At 40.3% G+C, this 22,219-nt stretch overlaps 1 protein-coding gene across 2 annotated transcripts in view; it reads left to right on the plus strand.

Annotated features, from left to right (window-relative positions):
* The first annotated feature begins 4,803 nt into the window (after positions 1 to 4,803).
* The window catches only part of LOC116042850 (alpha-1,6-mannosylglycoprotein 6-beta-N-acetylglucosaminyltransferase B-like), a 128,217-nt gene continuing 110,801 nt past the window's right edge, over positions 4,804 to 22,219 (plus strand). For both annotated transcript variants that reach the window (XM_031289255.2, XM_031289256.2), the window contains exons 1-2: positions 4,804 to 5,362; positions 12,235 to 12,347. In XM_031289255.2, the coding sequence (XP_031145115.1) occupies positions 5,295 to 5,362; positions 12,235 to 12,347 (181 nt within the window). In that variant the 5' untranslated portion in view covers positions 4,804 to 5,294. The remainder of the gene's footprint in view (positions 5,363 to 12,234; positions 12,348 to 22,219) is intronic.

Consider the following 22,219-nt stretch of genomic DNA (forward strand, 5'->3'; position numbering starts at 1 on the left):
ACCTGTATTAGTCAAGGGCAGTTTTCAAATTTGATGGAGCAGTAATAAAGGAGTTTTTGCCACTGGAACATGAAAGATTTGTGTTGTAGTCCAGAAGACCTTTAGCAAGAGTAGATTGTAGTTCATCTTGCAGTATGCACAGCAGCTGGATTGTCATTAATTTAAAGGAATAGCTCGACATTTTCTTTTGGTTCTTATGGATTCTTGCGATATCAGTAGATTACCCGAGTATGGCGGGAACACATATGACATGAAAATCACTCTTGTCAGGCTTCAAGTAATACTTTGTATTGTGTCTGAACTGAACCTGTGCTAACCGAACCAATCAGTGTCCAGTGAGGAGCTACAGGAAGCTACGTGTGTGGTTTATGTGTATGACGGCCGCAACTGTTCATTCAAAACAACAGTGGCTGACATGATAATCAGATGGTTTATCCAATCAGCTGCCAGGTTGTTTTTTTTTAAATACCTGCCCTTTTCCAAACAGTTTTTAAAGACAGCTTCTCAGATGGTTCAGTGTTAACAATGTATGTGTCTGATTAAGCAGATTTACTCCTTAAACTGTTCAGTCATGGGGACAGGCCCATATATTTAATGCCTTCTCTAAATATTTTCATCTGGGTGTTTTTTGCTGATTTTGTCATATCTTAAGAACTGCGACAATTACATAATTTTCCCTTTTTTTAACTCTCCAGTTTCTCCTCACTGCCAGTGAAATTTATATTAGATTGGCTGCCACTGATATGCGATTTGTCTACGTGATCAGAGTTTGGAGTCTGATCTTAGTCTGTTGTCCTTACCTCGCCCCCTTACCTCTAGTGACAGCAACATACCTTTATAATGACCAGCATAAATCACCCGATTAGAATCGTATTTTGTTTCGCTGACTCTTCTTACACTTTGTTCCAACGAGATGCATTTAGGAATGCGGAAGTGCCTCTGACCTTTGCTGGCTCCAGAAGCAGAAAATCAATGTATTCTGCTGTCCCAATAAACAGCTTCTCCATCTCACAAAACAGGATCATCGGCCTCATCCAGACACATAACGTCTGTAACACCAACATTTAGAGATAGCCAGTATTAGGCAAAAAATGTTTTTTAGATAAAAACTAAATTAGTGGGACCATTATGTTCATATTTAACGGACATTAAAACATGCCACGGAGTAATTTATAATCATATTACTAGAGTGTTTGAATAAGTAAAAACAGCAAACAAATACTGGCAGTTCTCTGTCACCATACATGCTAATCATTATTTCAATATCATGCAAATTCATTTAAATCTGATTTTCAGAATTTCAAAAGTCAAATAAATATTTACCTAATTTATCATAGAGCTTTGAAATGTGAAGAACATGTTCAGAACTTTATGTATTTCATTACAAACTAATAGGATATATTTGTAAATGAGGCAAGTGGGATATTGAGATTAAGGGCAACGTTATCAAACATGAGACTGTTGAGCGTTGATTAGTTCTATAATCACTCATCAAATTGTTTTGTTTTTTTTTTGGGTTAAGGTTTTCTTCTCAGCACATTGCCATCCGTCATGTGTATCTCATTCTCAGATTTGTTTTGCTCCCTCCATCCAGATTTGTTTAGACACTTTAACATGTGAAAACCAAACATGCTTGAGATAATCCTATGGCCTGTGCACTGACATTTGCAAGCAAATTGATTCTTTATCCCTCACACACCACAAGATTGTGCATGTCTGTTCAGACTGTGTCTAGTCTTAAAAAATAGTCTAGAAGAAAATCAGGCTGCCAGCTGGGTAGTCGTACTGAAGCATAATCAGTGTAAGTGTATGTTAACAAACAAAAAGCTATGCACACATAGTCCATGCGAAATGAGAGTGGCACAGAAAGCTCAAGATCTAATGTCCTTCCTTTCAGCCATAATGGGCTGCTCTGGTTTTTAAAGATTTTAAATATCAATTTATAAATAAATAGAAGCACTTAGAAAAAGGATAGTGTTCTAGCCAGTCTCACTAAAAAGATTTATTTTAAGTATAAGTATTATATCTTCACAATTGAATTAAAAGCATTTCCATAAAATGTTTAGCTTTTTCTTACTACCAAGATGCATTTTTATGTATTTTTTCTTATGCCTTTCACAATTTTAGCTTGCAGTGAACTGCACCCATGACCAGTAACTAACTCATGTAAAACACTGGTTTGGACTGTTAATTTCAGAGTCATTACTCCCCCTTGGTAAGAGAGGTTGTTGCGGCGAAAATCTGATGACAACTTTGTGGGCCAGATAAAAAAAAAACAACCTGTATGCTCTCCTCCCTTTGACCCTGTCTGTTGATAGATCAACAGATCATGCTCGGTCGTGATCGCCTTCTACTTTAGTCATCCATCCTCTAAGGAAACGTGAAAGCATACAATATGTAAAAAAAATGCTGTCCCTTGATCTTTATATCTCTTGCTCTGTGTTTCTTTGTGCGTGTTGTTTTTAGTGTGTTCTTTACAGTCCCCTTTGCATTTTGCAGTTTTGTTGTATTTGTATACTGCTTTATGCTGTATGATGTTGGGCAGCTTTGAATTTTCTTGGATCTCTTTGTGTTTTATTTGCATTTTCCTTTTTATTTAACTCAAATTAAATTTTTATTTAGGTATTTCACCTTTTCCACATTTTTTGCATGGATTTCTTTCACTGTGGATATTATTAGGGTTTGAATGGGACATCATAATCATACAGACACAGCAGAGAGGAACTGTGCTGATAATGTAACCGTTCATGGGTTCCCATCATCTTGTACAGTCAGAGAGGCAATTACATCTGGTGTAAGCTGCTGAAAGAACGTATTGATGGGTCTTTGGCTGCTAAAGTATTTTGACCACATTTGCCAAAATGCCATATTGATTAGCTGACAGATCACACATCCCTAAACTATTGATTAGTTTAGTTACATTTGGCAAGGTCAAGGCCTGCAGGAAACAGTGGGTACAGAGCCAGTTTAGGCATACACAGCCCATGGCTTTAGGGTAAATCTAAAACTAGCATTGCACCGCTACTATATTATACCATAAAGCTACAATATGAAAAGTTTGTAAGCAAGTACAATAAAATACATATTGTGGTTATGCATTCATGCCCTTGCCTGATTCTGACGTTATAACCATCAACATTTGCACACACACACACACACACACACACACACACACACACACACACACAAAAGGTGTAAAACTCCCATGTTTGTCCAGTGGATTCCCGCTGATAGAGCAGAACTATTCCTACAACCTGCAGCCTGCATGGGTGCTGGGCTGTCAGTCAAATCCACATGTACCGGGGTAAGTGATGCATGAAGGGAGTTTGAGATTTCACTGTCATCTTCAGTCCCGTCCTTCTGCCTCCATTTCTGCTCCAACACTCTGCTTGCCACAAAGACCGTATAATCTGTTCCACGACTAAAGAGTGATTGCAAATAATTTAATGTGAAATAATGTAAAATAAAAATGTTAGTAGTCACTGATAGACAAAAAGGTGCTTATATATATCACTATGACATATTTCCCTGTAAATTTACTATTTTGTTAAGTATTACACTACAATATTACTACTACTTCTATTACTGCTACTGTTGCTGCTTTGCCACCTGCTACAGTAACACAGCATGCCGCTGGGTGCCGCTGTTGCATCCTGATTACGTTTGCTGTCCGTGGTGCTGAAATGATCAACTGCGATGTTCAATCCAGGGTTTACAATATTGTTCCTCTGTCATTCACTACCAAATAGACACACATTCACCTATAGATACGAATGTCCATAAAACAAGTGCCTTAAGCAATAAGTCACTCAAATCACTCGTTCCACTTCCAAAGGCTCCCTGGTTATCAACGGAGCCTGTGATCTACTCCAAAACTCCTTGCTACAGTTTAGAACCCCATAAGGAAATTATCCTTTGTTAGGCTGCATAGAAAGTTAAGGGTTTGAGTGTTAGTTGAGTGCTATTTATGTCACAATTTAAAGCCGTAGATGGCGCCATACAGAGGTGAATGCGGCTGCGGAGGCTTCCGACCATCCGGATCTGTCCATCACTGTGCCGCTGGATCAGTGTCAAGTCAGCTAGAGGAAGCCACAACGATACAGGAAGTAATGTGGATTTGCCTCCCAAATAAAATAACTAAATGTGTTCGCACAAAGAAGTGGTTGAGATAACTTAGCTTAAGTCTGTAGCCTCTAGGGTAACCATGCCATCAAAATCAGATTACTTTATTATTATTATTTAAATCAGCATGCATCTGTAGAGATGCTTTGTAGAATAATGTGTTTAAATATTTGAATTCCAGCACAATAACATCAAACATAACAGAATAGAGACACAGTAACAAAAAGATTCTGCCCAATATATCCACTGGATCATCAGGTTCCACAGAAAGCAAATCACTCACTGTACTTACACTCTTTTTTAATGTAATTTTCATTTTTGAACAGTACCCCAAGGTTTGCGTAGGGTTAATACTTAAGCATTTGTACATGTGTTTCATGAAATATAAAAGATAATCAATGTATGAAAAAGCACAAAAACAAACAATGATAAAACCTGTCTCCATTTACAAATTTATTTTAAATGTTAGTTGTCAAGTCTTCTGATTTTGTTAAGTCCTCTGTTGTGGAATTTGTGATTTCGGGTTTAATAGTTCAACATGCTACGACTTAACATGATTGTTTATTTTTGTTACTTTGCCTCATGACATTTTTAGAAATGATCGTTCATGAACAAGTATTATTTTGAAAAGATCAACCGGACGTTTAAGACTCTACTAAAGCTAATGTGCCTCTTGAGAAGTGAACGAATAGGCTACGAGGCTGACTTGCCACACTCGCGCTGGCTTCTCCGTGAAGTTAAAACGTCCGTGAAGCTAGCACTCCTCTCAGTAAAATCATCCACAGTGGCAACGTAGATATCAAACGACACACACTTTTACCTACATGTTTTGACAACAACGCCATATTTTTGTAAAGAACTCACATCGGATATGACTCCAACGGTCGACACAATCTGCATCGACTTCACCACAGATTCAGAGTGGTTGCCTGACGTCGGAATAACGCTTTAAATTACATTTTCAGAACACGGGAAAGGAGACTTACTGAATGAAACTTTCCACCATTTCCCCCGGAGTGATAAAGAAGCACTTCTGGGTGCCGTGTTCGTTTAAAATAACCGAGTTGACTGCCGTTGTGGACCTCTGGATGGGACGCAGATAAAATGTTTGGTCACGTCAAGTTCCAAGTTGGGAGATTAGCAACAATGTCAGGGGTCGCTCGTTTTGGAAAATGATTACTGGCAGCACCGACGGTAAAATAATGGTCAGAAGATGTCTAGTAACGTTCAAACCGTTCAGGTAAGAGACAAAGAGCTGACGACGATATTATGTACCTAGTTTCCTGTTTAGCCTCTAGCATTGTGGTTGGTTAGTTTTGATTAAAATGTGTTTTTTTCACTGCTTACATGCTCTACCATGGCATTGTGTATACGATGTGGAGCCAAGGTGTGTGTATGTGTGTCAGCACTCCCTTAAACACACACACACACACACACACACACACACACACCAGATGTTTCTCCACTAGATGAATTAGATTAAGACCCACCTGGAAAAAGGGACATCTTGCAGCTATAAATCATGAAAGAGCCATTGTAAATATGCTTGTACTACCAGTCAGGCGAGCTCTAACTTAGTTTCTTACTGCATGGGTAGCTTCATTATCACTGTGTGGCTGGGCTTTGTTTAGATAAAAAGGGGAATCTGTTATACTTGTTAACCACTTAAACAGTTGATGCTTTACTGTCCATTGAGCTGTGCTGTGCCAACCTGCTTTATTTTATTTGCCCTGATAGGTAAATAATAATAGCATGCTTTAAATGAATTCCTCTATTTCTCTTTGTTTAATTATGGGAGTTGCAGATTAATAGCAGCAGCGACTCTCAATGGTACAAAAGCTACAGGATCTTCTCCACTGGATACTGCCATATACCTTTTACCCACTTTCCACCTGCTCACTGTTGGATTTTCTTAACAATCTCTCTAGTGGGCTGGAGCAATGATGCAGCCCAGCCGTTGATGGTTACATTCTTGCTGCACTGAATTACTTCACCTGCTGTACTCAGTAGATCAAGCACTATTCAAACACACTCAATTAAACAGCTTTGTGACAAAGCTACACTAACCCTGACAACACAGACTGAGAGTGTGTCACAGGTGATTATAGTGTGTATCATGTTCAAAATTAAAATAGATCTCTAGCCCAGATATGGATTTTAATCATTTTACCATGAATAGTAGATTTTTTGGTGACATTTTGCCTTCATTGGGCAGTTTTAACAGGAAAAACACACAAAAACATTGGGAGAGATAAAGTTGCCTGGCCGGACTTGAACTCTGGTTATTGTGATGATGCATCTTAGATCACTGGAGCACCAGTAGACAGATTTTCAGTGAATAAAGACAGGTAACTATGTCCACATTTTTAGGCAAGAGGAAAATGAATTGACACGTCTGATCTTAGGCTAGTTCAGGCGTGAGGAAAAGTTTCTTGGAAAACACCACATCTAACATCTACACCACGCCTATCAGAACTCTTCTTGCTATAAAATCATCCACATGTACCTTGAGGCAAAATCTGATAAGTCTGTATGTGTGAGGAAGCCAATTAGCTGATAGCAAATCTCTCCTTCTGATCCAATTATAGGGAGCAGAGCATTTACTTTAAGCCTGTTAATTAAAGACTCGTCAGGCAGGACCGGGGCCTAATCCTCTCATATCACCCACCTAACGCCACTTTGGAAAACAGCTAAATGATAAGAGGGGAAACGATCGCCCTAGGACAGCATCAGGCCAGCTTGTGCACTCCCACATTAGCTGAATATTTTTTCTCCCCCCCCCCCCCTTCTCTTTCTCTTTCCATCAATTGCTGTGTTGCTTACACCCATTGCTGCTTTTTCCTGCACGCACATAAACACACACAGGATTATTATTATCCCTTAGATCACAGAGATAATAAAGTGTATTAGAAAACATAATGGTAAGCTGTAAAATCAGCTAATTTTGCTTCACGTCCTCTGTGTAACCCCTTTATATTTTCAAACCTGTCATTGGGCTTCTTCAGTTTTCCTGACTGTAGTAAGACAAGGCACTGAGGATGAGAATGAAAAATAAATAATGGAAATGTATAGACTACACACTTGTTTTAAAACAGGTCAGTGATTCTGATTTTCAGCTTCCACCTACAGTACTCTTGGCTTGCTGACCATATGATAGTATGTAGGGGTGTAACGGTATGCAAAAATCACGGTTCGGTACGTACCTCGGTTTTAAAGTCACGGTTCGGTTCATTTTCGGTACAGTAAGGGAAAGAAACTTTTTTTTTAACAATTTGTTTACACTTTTTAAAACACTTTTTAATAAAATATAATAAATAAAATGTATATAAAATAAAAAAAGAATAAGAAAAATACTGCTGCAAAGTTCTCCACTAAATAAAATACTCTGTCTCAAACCAATATCACATAATAAAATCTAATGAAAAATATAAATAAATAACTATGGATTACAGTGCAGCATTATCAATCCCAGCTTGTCAACAACGGAGTATGGTCGTAGATCAGCTGCTATAAAAACACCAATTGCTTTCGTTATTGCGTTGGCCCGATCGGAATTACCAGCAAAGGTCTGTTTAAATGCCAACGGGAGCTGCGTTTGAATTACGGTCGTTTTTTTCCTTGTAGTAGTGATGTTCACACTCGCGTGATGCCTTTGCGTTAGCAACGTCGGCACACTGCTTTCGTCTTATCGACTAGTCTTTGTCCGTTGACGTATTTCACTGGGAAACCGAAGTGTTCCCAAACAGGAGACCTTAATGATATGGGTGGCTCTTCAAGCTTCGGCTTGTCCGTACTGTCTATGGGCTTGTCTGCAGTGACCATGATGCTAGCTAGCGAGAGGCTGGGCTAAAGCGTGCCGTGTATGTTGTTGTACAGCACGCGGTGTGTGATTTTTATTTTTTTCCCCAAACCACTTCAGTGCAAATCCCGCCCTGCAGTCAATTTCATTGGTTTAGGTTACAGTGACGGCAGGTAGGTTTAGAGATCAGTGTTTGGTGTAGGCAATCTGTACAGTGATTGACATATTGACATGACCAATGAAAATTTTAGAATCAGCTGCAGGGCGGGATTTGCGCTGAACGCGGAGACTTCCGCCACTTAATATGTTCGTGTGGAAACACAAAAATTGACCTATGTTCCGCACACAAAAGATTGCGTTCGGCCGTTCGGTGCACACGTGCACCGTACCGAAAGCCCTGTACCGAAACAGTCCGGTACGAATACACGTACCGTTACACCCCTAGTAGTATAGTAAGTGCATAATCCATGAAGGTAGAAGTACCTCTGGATCATGGCGGCATATTCATGACAAATGATCCCTTCATCGTAATGACTGTTTGGGATTGGATTCACATCAGTTAATTTATTGCTGCTCTGTGGTCCTCCTGACAGCGATTGAGCTATTCTATTTCATTCCACAATATGCCTCGAACAGATGGGGTAATGTTTTATTATTTCATAATATTACAGTATCCTGGGAGAGAAAGAGAGGTAAATGAGAAACCATGGTGAATGAGCCATGTGCCATCTGCTTAGATGCTGTGACTTGGTATGATTATAATGTCCTCATGTTTTCAGTGTAGATCAATAAAGAAATTATAGGAGTGGTCATTGGCATGCTGACACTTCACTTTGAAGCTCTAATCCTGATGATCACAGTGATCATCATCACATGAAAGTGTTGTCTAATAATCCGTTTCTGCCAGCAGTAAATTAAGTTGATAATCAGAATTGGGGAGTCTAAATTTCAACATGTATTCAGACATGAATTACAGTTTGTCTTGTTACAAGTGTAATAAGTGCTGTAATTCATTAGATCAAACTCCAGCAAAATGTTATCTGATCACCTTTCTTCCAAAAAGTATGGAAAACGAAGATAAATGACCAGTTTAACTGCAATGACTGTATAGCTGTAATCATGTTTGATGCAACCCATTAAATTAGAGCCTTGATGATGATGCTGATTATTCACTGTCAATATGCTCTTGTGTTAAACATTAAAAAAATTCCTCTAGAAGAGCCACATCCCACTATCCTTGAAGTAGGTGTATTACAATAGAACTCGGACAAGACACATTGGCTCCGTCTTGGAATACAAAGTCACCCGGGAGCTTGCCAAACCACCACGCTCTATACTTAACGGATTATTCAATATCATTTTGATCCCTTTAGGTCAATCAAATCACTCCAGCAAATGTTCTTTTAAATGGCCATTATTCCTTGCTGTTGAAAGGAACTCATTTCTTATAGCCTCATCAATATTAAGAGGTTTTGTTCAGAACTTTGCGTGACTGGAGCTACTTACCATTACAGGAAGTGCTGTCAGATTCCACACCTGGACGTGCATTCAAGCAAACAGCTCTTGCCTGGCTTTAAAGAGAAAGGAATAGTTATGAATAATGTATTCATCTGTTATGTTAACATTCTATTTTCCAACCTCTAGTGCATACGTTATGAGTTTAAAGGTTACTACCTGTGCAAGGTAAATTATGAAGTGAATTGTGATAATTATATCATCAAAAATGTATTTTCTTCCTGCTGTTTTATCACATTATTGTTTTTAGCAATTCCTCATATATGCTGAATACAAATTGCAACTGCTTGTTTGCTATAGGAGCACTATATATATTTGAAAGATTACAATGCATTTACCCAAACAAATGAACATGATGAGGACATTTAGGATAATGGCTTCAGCTGCTATATGTAGTGTACTGTAGTGTTAGCAGTTCTTTGTAACATAAATCTGCCTTTGTACTGCACTACTTTTACAAAATCTTCCAATCATTTTCTCTTGTGGTGTTAGCAGCAGAGCAGCACGTAAGTGGGTCTTGTTACTCATGGAGGCTGACTGGTATTTTGTCCAGCGGATGAGAATCACAGACAGCTTTGCCTCTCTGGTTCCCCAATAAGTCTTGGCATCATAAGATAACCTTTAATCCATATACAGTGAAGCGAGTAGCCTAACTAGGGCAGGATTTACACACATACAGAAGACCTGATTTTCAACTCTTTTTAGTCTAAGATCTGATTCTCTCATGGCTGTCTAACAAGGGAGAACCCACACAGAGTCTCATTTTATTTTCCTCTTCTGAGGCACGGTAGTGATTCAAAAATCAAATCAGTGCCACAAAGTGGGGTAAAGAAGAAGTTTATGTTTCAAAGCACGATCTGCACTACAGACCGGAGCCCACATCCTGATGGATTTTAATATCACCTGTGACTAGTTTAAAGAATAGGTTATGTAAACTTAAAACAATGCTGACATGCCTATGTGTACATTGCAAGAGTTATTGGTGGTTGGAATTGTTCCTGCTGTCCATACTGGCTATGAGGACACCCACGTGATTTGGCTAACTCAGGCTGCTGAAGCCTCTAATTAGCTTCAGTTAAACAGAGGACTAGGTTTTGTCCCCTACATTAGAGTTGTATTATAAAAGGATCCTCTTGGGGACATATGGACAGGAGAAACTATTGCACATCACTCTTTTACTGTTCATACTGTGTAAGTATTTATTTTTAAGACAGAATTGAAATATTCAAACCTATCCTTTTAACACTTTGTCACATAGCAGGACATTGTATGTACAACAAAGAAGTTTAAACTGTTCACCCTTATTTTGAGCCGGGTATGGCTGCAGCCTGGAGACCTCCCGTCTCATGCCATCCCGGCTGGTGCCATCCCATTTCTAAACTAAACGGTACGGCAATCATGCTAAGGAATACAATTATTTTTTTAGCAGGTGTCTCAGTTACAACACGATGGAGCTAGCAAAGCAGTTTTTGTGTTATATGTGCCGACGGGATTTATTCAGTTTGATAAATCCCATGCTCTCACAAAGCTATCTAGCTGACATTGACTGGCTGACTAGAGGGAGGGACTAGAAATCCTGTCTGTTGTTTTGTTTTTTGTAGGAAGAGTGAATTGCTCCACAATATTGCTGCATTCCACACACACTTTTTAGCCCGTAAGTTACGACTTCAAGTCACGAGTTACGACTTGGTTCCAGGCAAAGTCACCACAAACCCTTCTTGCTAGCAGCTACCTACCGTTGACGTTAGCTAGCGCTAGCTGATACAAGCGATTTCTAGTCGGCAACATGTTTTGGGCTTCATTTAATAAATATAACCTGTAGTAGTACACAATCGTATGTGTATTGTTTTGATTACAATGTGCGGAATTATGGACCTCGAAATTAAACCCTCTCATGTAATATGGCTTAAACAAACTAAACGCTGACGCAGGTTTCATCAAATAAACAACAAACTTCAACATCAGGGAGACAACATTAACATCCACAAATCTGCCAACTATAGGCTATGTATGGCTATCATTAATTCAAAAGTTTAAACGGCGTTCAATTAATTGCATCATGCTTACTAACTTAACCGTGACTTCATTTAGAAAATAATTTGCAATTTCATATTCTGAAAAGTCCAAGCTCGGGAGGGCATGAGACAGGTTGGCATGAGACGGGAGGTCTCCAGGCTGCAGCCATACACTCTTGCTTATTTTGGCAGTTGTTGATGTATAAGTTGTTAGTATGCCAACATTAAAACAACAAACTGTTTTAGGTGCCCTTTGGCTTCAAGTTTCTACTTTTCTACTTGTGATCGCTGCTCTATTTATGCTCTGCCTTCTGGAAGTGCTGCCTGCTGTTTCTTGCCTGTCTCTTCGTCTCTCTTCTCCCCTCCTCTTCTACTCTCCTCCACATTTTCCCTCACCCCCTCGTCTCTGCATCTCTATTTTCCCTCCCTCTTTTTTGTCTCTGCCGATCATTCTTTCCTGCAAAACCTGCCTTCCATAATTGCCGGCTTGTAATAATTGCCTACATTCTACCTTTTTTTAAGCCTCTCACTCTTCATCCACTCCTTTTTCTGCCTCCAAATGTCTCACTCTCCACCCTTCTCTCTCTCTCTCTCTCTCTCTCTCTCTCTCTCTCTCTCTCTCTCTCTCTCTCTCTCTCTCTCTCTCTCTCTCTCTCCTCATCTTCATTTTTTTTCCCCAACTTCTCACCCAAAACATATATTTATCTGTCCTTCCCTATAAATATGTCTATCTATCTCAACTCTCTTTTCATCTATTCCCTCTCTCCTCCCCCTGTGTTGCAGGATATTCTTGGTGGGAATAGGCTTCTTCAGCCTGTGCTTTCTAATGACCTCTCTGGGGGGGCAGTTCTCAGCCAAGAGACTTGGGGACTCCCCCTTCACCATCCGCACAGAAGGTACTGTGTGTGTGTGTGTGTGTGTGTGTGTGTGTGTGTGTGTGTGTGTGCGCGCGTGCGTGCGTGCGTGCGTGCGCGCGCGCGCGCAGTTCCTTCACTGAGTTGAAATGCTGTAAAGTCACTGCATATTGCTGTGCTACACTGTGATCCTGCTGCCACTTCTCTGCCATGTGCCACTTTGTCAAAGCTGCACCACTTGTCACTGGAAACATAAAATGGCCTGGAATAGAAGGATGAGGCAACAAAATCATGAAGTAAATGTAAATTACATTGCAGAACCAGTATGACCAGTGAATTTCTTTCATATAACCTTCAGCAGAAAAGCTGCTTTTTTATAGTTGCGGTCAAGTGGTGAGCGATAAATCAACATGCTTGTAAAAAAAAAAAAAGAAGAAGAAAAAAAAAAAGAACATTGATATGGTGGGTGGGACATGAGATAGAGACGCCAGCCAATAGCTTCAAAGTTATTGGTCTGATCCCCAGAGACGGCAGTGTGTATCGTTTTCACGCTCACTACTTTTCAGCGATATGCAGTATATGCTGGGGCTGCGTGCATGACAGATATATAAGAAAATACATGTGAATATATGGTTGGTAAAATGTTGTTTACTCAGCTGACAGTATACTTTACAGCAAGACAAAACAAAACTATGCATCATTTACAACAGAATGAACCCTCTTAAAGGTGATAGACTGAAAAGAAATCACTTTTTCAAACTTTTTTCTTGCACTATCTTTGATGACTTGGAACGATAAGCAATCTAGCCTAAAATGCATTTTACAGCTGCCCTGAACACTCTCAGGATTCTCTGTTAGACTCGCCATCATATGGAAGTCCATTAAAGCAAGCCTATATAACATTTTGCTGTAACCACAAGTGGAAATTACGGTACAAGGACGCATTGTATTTTCCTACATTTCCCGAGATTGTCTTGAGTCAGTGGTTGAGTTGAATACATTAACCACTGGCAAGCACAACACAACTTTTCACTAAGATGTGGGGTCGTGAAGGGTCGAATGGGGATCGAGAATGGGCCCGAAGGTGTCAAGGAACCCAGGGAGTTAGACTCCGGGTGGGGACACGTCTGGCTGAGCTTCGGCTTCATCACCCCTCCTGTCTTGTTAGAGACAAAAGGAGGAACAGGATGTGGGAGAGAGGGTTGTGAGAATTCATACAAACAGGAGAGAAAAGGATTAGACATGCCTATATACAGTTAGTCTATATCCACGACGTTCCACTTCCAGGATTGCTCTGTTGCCGAAGGAAATTCCACCGGATGTCATCCTTCTTTTCGGCCTTACGCTTTCTTTGTGTTGGAATTTTTAAACTCCGGTCGATTTATGAGGACTATGGTTAACTCCTGTCAAATCTGAGTTTTCTGTTGCACGACTAAAACAACTTTTGAACGTACACATGTTCCTTCCCGAGGCTTTTTTGCAGCGGCACCTGGGCTCCGTCTGGCGCTTAGCGCCGCCCATGATGGTTGTGATTGGTTTAAAGACATGCCAATAAACCAGAGCACGTTTTTCTTCCATCCCGGAATGCTGTGTGGAATAGCCAGACCCTCCTCCGCAGCGCTGTGGAGGAAGGTCTGGCAATGCAAGACTAATGTCCTGTAGATAGGCAAAGGAAATTGTATTATGGCGGGCTGTGGTCTTGCTCTTGCACTGAGGTTAATAATAACTTTATTTAGTGCTGAACAGTTACCATATTAAGATGTGAGAATGCGCAGATTCATAAGCGAAGAGCAAGTTTTGAGAGCAAGTGAGGTTAGAATCGTGAGCTTGTATGCAAAGTGGAACTGAGCTTTTATACAGTAATGTCTTCTTAGCATGTTTCTTTGTCAGACATAACTGTGAAAAACTGTAGCAACCATGAATTCTTCCACACTGCACATTGGTTGCTGTACTTGTGTTGCATGGACACTGAAGCCAAATCTCACCAGTGTATTGTCATTATCATATGACTCGGAGTAAAGGGTGCCAGTGGCAAGGCAGAAAAAAAGAGTGCCGTTGTAATCTCCTGCTGTACAAGGTGCAAAGATTCAAAGTCAGAGGTCATTTTGTGGAGGCCAGCAACTTCTCCCTACTGCTGCAGTTAATATAAGAAATCCTGCATCCTGAGGGCGCTTCCACATGTGTGCATGCGCAGCAGTGGATGAAGCATGCTGTGTGTCAGTTTGCGTTGGTGTGAGAGCAAGTGAAAGATGGAGTGAGTGCTACTATTACTGTAAATAAGTCAGGTGTTGGTGTTGTGTGAGGGTGTGCTGTAATATGTCAGAGAGAAAGATGAGCCAGTGGAAATGGAAACAGAAAATAGCAGGCTTAACTGAATGCATATGTAGAAGCATATTCCAAAATCAGGTGCAGTGTGTGTGACAGAGATAACGGGGGGGGTTGGGATTACTGTGTTCTTGATAAATTGAGATAACTGTGTATGTGTCGGTGTTTCTTAGTAAAATGTACTTGATTAATCAACTATTCATGCAGTGCAGCCTGGGAAGACATCTGGTGCAAGCTCATTAAAAACTGTATAGTGTCCACCCATGCTTCCCCATAGGAGGTGTGTGTGTGTGTGTGTGTGTGTGTGTGTGTGTGTGTGTGTGTCCCCGCCCCTTTATGTACTTAAATACTTTTGTGCTTGTCTATGCATAAAAGATGCCTGTATCTCTTATCGTCTACAGTGTGCCTGGGTACACTTGTTTTATACCCCACTGTTTAACTCTCCTTTCTCCCTTTATGCGCATCTCTGTGGTCTACTACCTCACACTGTTTTTGCTACTTTCTCCCTTTGTGCGCTTGTGTGTGTGTGTGTGTTTGTGATGAGCTGGCAGGAAATTGGCTGTTAAATGGGGCGACAGCAGCAATGTGGGACAAGATTGAGACCAGAGAGACCGATCCATCTGCTCTCTGCAAATCAGCACCACAAAACAACTGGCCCTTTCATTAAGCCCCCAGTCACCACCTGCAGAGCAGCTCACACACGCACGCACACACAGTTCAGTTCCAGTCTTGTGTATCATTAACTACATGTCATTTCTGGCAGACCTTCCATGTGAATATATGCACCATTGCCAAATTAAAAATGCTCATCAGGTTCTGGTGTTTTTACACGGACCAGCAGAGCAAAGCTACTTCATTCAGTGGTGATTTTAGCTGTGGTCCCTTTTTATTTGCCTTGAATACTTTTACTTAGGTAAAAAAAACTGTGATTCTTTTTAACATTTTTCCACAGGCTTGGAATTAGTCTTTATCATCACTATGTTTGTGACCATTTGACAACTGCCAAGACATTTCAGATTTGTGGTTAGAGAGCAGCTAGGGCTTATAGATTAATTGTTTTTATATTGAAATGGAATTTGAAAAGCAGCCATTATACCAACAAAGCACAATATAACTTAAAATAAATGAATTAGTAAAATAAAAAATATTTTATCTGGCCATCGTTGAGGCCGCCTTCTTGAATAGCCTATATTAGGCCTTTAACTTGACTGCTGAAAGAATGTAACATACTCTGTACGACTACACCAAAAATTGCATTGAAAAGTGCATTGAATAGAGTCCAAAAAAGTGGATGGATCCACAGCCAATGAATAATCGTCCTAGACTTAGCCTACTTAGCTTACTTCTTTAGAAAAAGTGGTAGGTTCTTCTTTATGAAAAGTAGCTTCTCTGCTTTCTCACATGAAAGTCAGTAAAGTGAAGGGTGTTACCCCCGAAAGAGCATCAGCCCTGGAGGGAGCATCTGTGCTTCCCGGCATGAAATGCAGCGCTGTCACCGCTTGTGAAAGGAGCAGACAATTAGCTAAGATTGGAATCGTTAAATATTGCGGGGTTTTTTGACAGTTTTGACAGTGCTTTCACACTACCGACATGTTTGCTGCATTTATGAAGCCTGCGCACCTCTCACTTTACACTGGTTGCTATTTCGATTGTGTCATCAAAAACGTTACTGCTCGGCAACATTTCGGCATTTTCACTTATTCGGCCAAACACCGAAAGGGCTTTTTGTACCATTTTCGTCCGAATAATTTTGGTGGCCGAACATTCGGTGCATTCCTAATCCTTTAGCATCCCTTAACAGTTTTGCCCCTTATAGCCCACAGCAATCCTTTAGTCACTATTGTCCATTTTATCTCAAAATATGTTATTATATAACAGGGCTTTCTATGTCCTGACTTAAGGATGTAAGCAGCTATGTATTGAAAACAAGGCCATCAGGAACACACAAGACAAGACGAGATGCTTTTCTGTACAGTATATAAATCAAAGTCACAGGATTTCATCCTGCATTGTGCCATAGTAATTTTTACACAGATATGAGCTTGCTTTTTGCACACAATAACAGCCAAATTTGTGTAGGGCTTCGTCACTTTAGGGGGAGTTGCACTGATAACCATTGTTTGGGTATTAGCTGAATTCCTTAGCCACCTCTCGCTTCTGTGGATTATCAGCTTCCACTGGAGGTTCAGCGTGCAGGGTTGTCGCTCAAATCCCCTATCTCCTCAGTGACTCACAAACTCATCAAGAGCTGTGTGGCGGAGATGGAGAGGTATGGGGCCTCAATAGTGAAAATGTGGGAGGAAGACAGAGGTGAAAGTAGAATAAGAATTGTATGTGTTTGTTTGTGCATCTGTGATTAAGCAAGCAAGAGAATGAGATTTCTAAAGGTTGCTTTCCTAACAAAAGAGAAAGATGAAAAAGCAGGATAAAAAGGTACATAACCAGATTATGTTTTTCCTCTAGATTCAAATACATCAGACATAAGGGAGATGTTAGCTTGATCAAAGGCCCTCCCTATAGAGCTTGTTTATACTCTGCAGTTTATTACATTAACAAGGACCCATGACAGTCCCTTCACCCGAAGCATGTTTGTTCTAGCTGAAATACTCAGGGCTTTCTCGCTCTCGAGGTGGGTCCCTGCTGGGAGATAGATTTTATATATTTGCCTCAGTTTAAAATTTTGCAGTTCTCTCATCTCTGTAGGTTTAATAGTTAACTGCTTGAGAATCCTGTCAAAGACTGTGAATTATAAAATGAAAGACTTCTTATCACCATGAGGAGAGCACTGTGTTTGGAAATGCTGCTGTGCTCAGATACAAGCAGGGGCCGAGACTAATGGTTGTTTGACTCACATTAAACTCAGTTCTGTGATGGTCGTCTGAGAGTTTCCATGCCATCAGTCAGAAAAAGACTCACGCCCCTGTGTCACATTCCCAAAAGACATTTCTACTTGTGTCCTAAGAGGACCTCAACTGAGAGATACTGTAACAAGCAACTGCAGCTTACGTGCATGTGTTTTTCTTCTGATTATTCTAAAGTGCACATAGGGGTGTGCAATGTGACAATATTAGATGGTGAACTATTAAAATGGGTCCTGCCTTTACAGAAAGATTAGTTAATTAAAGTTTTATTTTTAAAGTATTGTGCTACAGTGCACATCAGTTGCAGTTCTATCTATAGCTCCAGTGTTTCCCCTGCGTACAGCAGCGAAATGCTTGCCGCGTGCTAACAACAGTAATAGTGCCTCTACTGGCTATCTTGCTGCCGATCTGCACTGTGCACAACCAGGGCTGGGCTTTCGTGGGAGATCAGTGCTCATACAAAGCTGATCAGCGTATCACAAAGGGAGAGAGAGGGTGGAGGAAAGTGTGCTATATTTATGTTCTGAATGTTGATTAAGAACCCTTAAAGAGGCTTCTTAAAGAAGTGTTAAATTTGAGAACAGGATTTGTTATAGCGTTTTGTAACCTAGTAGGGCTATCATTTTTGTTTTTGGTTTTTTTTTTAGATAGGGAAATTCATTTGGTTGTACTGTTCAGTAACTTGGAAACAGTGTTGAAAACCACCAAAAATAATCGTGATAAGATCGTGGATTGTGATCCTGCCTTGAAAAAATCGTGATATGACCTTTCTGCCAGATCGCCCCTTAAGTGCGTGTATATTTCAGTACATCAGTATGCAGTAGCTGGTAGCGGTTGAGCACACCAGATACCCCCGCTCTTTGGTCCCCTTTGATATTTTTTTCACACTGGATGTTCATCCCTATCACACATTCCCTGCAGTTATGTTTTCTTCCCATCGCTTCATGTCGAACAAATCTGGCATGACAATCTTCTGCATGTCGCTGGTGCTAGGTGCAGCAGGGGAGTCAGTCGGGAGGACACTTTATCAGTACACTCATAGCCGTGTGTGTGTGTGTGTGTGTGTGTGTGTGTGTGTGTGTGTGTGTGTGTGTGTGTGTGTGTGTGTGTGTGTGTGTGTGTGTGTGTGTGTGTGTGTGTGTGTGTGTGTGTGTGTGTTTTCTTTCTGGATAACGCCATCAACTAAGTGCCAAAAATATAACATGGTTTTGGAGTGTATGTGTGTCGGTCTGTTTGACTAAGTGTATTTGTGTGTTCTCACAAGTATAGAAAGATAGAAGATCAGGAAAATCTTCCAAATTCTAAATTAATTTTAAAGTCTTATTCTCCAGGTTAGAGTTAACATTAACATTTGGGATTAGAGTTCAAATTAAGTTAGGGTTTAAGATAAAGGTTTGAGTAAGTGGGATAGTATATGGAAACCTTTATTGAGATTAGGTGTGAAATTTGTAATAAAAAATGTCATATCTCTCTCCACTGGAAATCCCACCTTGATTTAGTCACCTTGCTCAGATAAAAGATCAGCTATAATTTAGAATGAAGCATCATTACTGTATAGCGTGTGTATGGTATGAATGATGGACTGATGTTTCTGTATGTATATAATCAAAATCATGTTCGTGTGTGGCATCCAGAATTTTGTGGATAAGATGTTAAAAAGTCTTATAAAGGGTTTAGATTAGACTAAGGTTAGACTTTGGTTAGAAAGAGATGAATGTGTTTAAAGGAAGCTGGTGAATCATGTTAGGTTGTATTTGGTAGTCATGAAGAGAGTTGGAAAAATTCAGGCTTCAAAGAAACACGTACATACATATTGTACAGTGAGGGTGGGACAGTACCGAAATACTTTATGGTAATCCTTCTGACGGTTCTATTTTCCGACCCCTACAATTTCTTTCCTCCAAAAGTGCAATGGTAGTATGTACCCAAAGGACCACAATGTAAATCGCCAAGTCCTCTGCTTGTTGCTGCTTTGCTGTTTTCTTTCCACTCTCTGTCTGGGGAGGGGGAATACAGAGAGAAACACTGCACACAGACCAACCAGCAGGACATCCTGCACTTACAAGAAGACATACATGAAAAAGAGTGTTACAAGGAATTTGCGACAGGCGACTGCTATAAAATTGGCATAAGACATGCCACGCTCTAATTGTATGCAATACAAAAATTATACTGCCCCTCGTATAAATAGGTGGAGAGCATAACTAGACTTAGAAATGCATGCATAACCAGGAGACACTTATTTTTGTGACATGGTCCCTCCTCATCTGTGAACACCAATGCCAATTGTGTTTGAGGGATGAAGCCCAAAGACCTCTGCCAGTGACTGAACACAGTCCTCCAGTGGTGAAGTTATGATCTGGATTATGTATGTAAAATTCCCCGAATGCTAAATGGATAGAAAACTGGAGACTGGAAATTTACTAATATTCACCACCCCAGTTTGTCTTTAAAAAAAACACACACCCCCCAACTGCTCTGATGGAGCTGCACAGTGGGTAATAGAAGATTGTGTTTTGTACTTAACAGCTTTGAGGTTTGAATTTGAAAAATGACTTAACTTGCAGAAAAGGGGGCAATACACCATGGCTATGAGATGCTATGAGATTCAAAAAGACGAGTATTTATCAACCTATGCAGTTTCAATGCTGTGTAAATTCACAAAGGTGACCAAATGGCTGCCATATTAGTTGTCGAGAAAGACAGAGTAACATATGGTTATTTAGCTTTTGTGGAAAAGGCTCTGCTCTTTGAAGAATCAGTGCAGCTTTGATGATTCTGCTGGGAGAACACATCTCCCATTAACACACATACATAAACATGACATCTAGTGAAAACAACAATACCAAAGAAACTGGCACTAACCAATGCTCTGCCTGAACTGACACTATGCTCCATTTGTGTGAGTCTCTTTGCAAACCACCAGCTCTGTACCTTTACCATCCACAAGTACAGCATGTTTGTACCTGTATCTTTTTTACACACACTGGACTAGCCACATCTATGACTCTCCTCCCTAACTTTGTTTCCCCTCTCTGCAAACTTCAGGCCATTCACCGTGTTATTCCATCATTAGTCCATTCCTAACACCAATACATGTTAATGAGAAACCCTATCCAATTTCCAAGTGGAGAGGGCCATTGTTCCGACCTAAGCGCTATTACCCGGCCGTAAATGAGAAATTTCTCCACTGCACATTATATTATGGTTATGTCTCTGGGAAGGTTACTCTGCAGCAATATGCTCTCTCAATTACCCAGCCTGCATCAAGCTTCGTCTACAGCTATTTAATCGTATCCTCTGCCATAAGCTGTTATTTTCTCGGGCCCTGATAGTGTCATACTCAAGCATGCTTGCGCTTCCTTTCTGCAGATACGTTAATGGTGTTTTTGACGCCATGGCCTCCGTTGCAGAGTGTTGATAGTTTTGGGAAAGTCTACCTTTGTCTTATGTCTATATTGAAAACAAAGGCATGCATTTGCCTGGTTCCTTTACTAGACTAGTGGGCTGATAAGGTCATAAACGCTCACCAAGCATGACTTGAGATTATTTCTTTCCTCTAACTACCTCTTTTCCAACCTCTCGCTCCTTCTCCTCCTGCTTCTCATTCTCTCTCATTTCTTAACTTTAGAGATGCCCGGTGTGAGACTGAATAATTGTAGGGTAGTTGTAGCTTTTTCTTTGTTTCGTCAGCTCTCTTCTGCCTTTTCCTCTGCCCCTTTTTTCCTGCTCACATGCGTGCCTGTGTCGAATGCAGTTGGACAGTTCTTCCACAGCCAAAACAACCCCTCCTGCCTTTGTCTGAAAAGTGACAGTAATGATCGCTGCAATGCAGGGGAATTCATTTATTTGACACAAAATGTATAGTGGAAGCGTGATGAAAAGGCAAAGAAATAAAGGTTTCTGAACAATTGTAATATCTTCAAAGTGACAGATTTGACTCTAAATAATGAAGCTTCGTTAAGGATGGTTAGCAAACAACAATTAGTTGCAGACAATATGAGAATGTCAGTCCTCTTCATGTGCAGCAGACCTTGCCTCTTGTGTTGTCTTTTCGCCAGTTGAAAAATATCTAAAATTATCTTTCCTAAGATGGTTTGAAAGATAGAGTATACAGTATGTGCAAAGGCACTCACAAGATAGTACGATGCTAACGGCAGTAATGTAACATTTTAATATGGACAATTATCACTATTTGTGTCTTGTGATATTAGAATAAACACTGTAATCAAATGAGACCATTGGCATGACATTGGAGCCTTGAGGGCCTCCACACTGCACCTTGTTGTGTATCAAGTGTCTTTTCTACAGTGTATACACAAAAGAAGCTAGCATAGTTGTCAAAGTTTCTGTCCACATGGTGGAAGGAGGGAGTGTTTGAAAATCTATTTCAGAGAAAACACTGCACATAGAGCACTGCCATTGAAGGAAAGTTGCAACATTCAGTTTATCACAGGAAACAATGGATTTGATGGCATGTTTAATTTTGCAGTAACATGAGCAATACTTACCATTAATCATAGTCTCAGTTGTTGAACAGGTATTATGGCAAGTTTGAAAAATGTAGTAATATCTGACAATTTCTATTGCAAAAATGAGTCAAACAAAGAAACGGAGTGGACTCATGCATATTGTCCTTATCACAAGAAGACACACATGAAAAAGAGCGTTATAGGGGATTTGCAACAGGCGACTGCTATAAAATTGGCTCGGTTTCAACACGTAGCT

Source organism: Sander lucioperca, chromosome 4 (assembly GCF_008315115.2).
Source record: "Sander lucioperca isolate FBNREF2018 chromosome 4, SLUC_FBN_1.2, whole genome shotgun sequence".
Taxonomy (NCBI): domain Eukaryota; kingdom Metazoa; phylum Chordata; class Actinopteri; order Perciformes; family Percidae; genus Sander; species Sander lucioperca.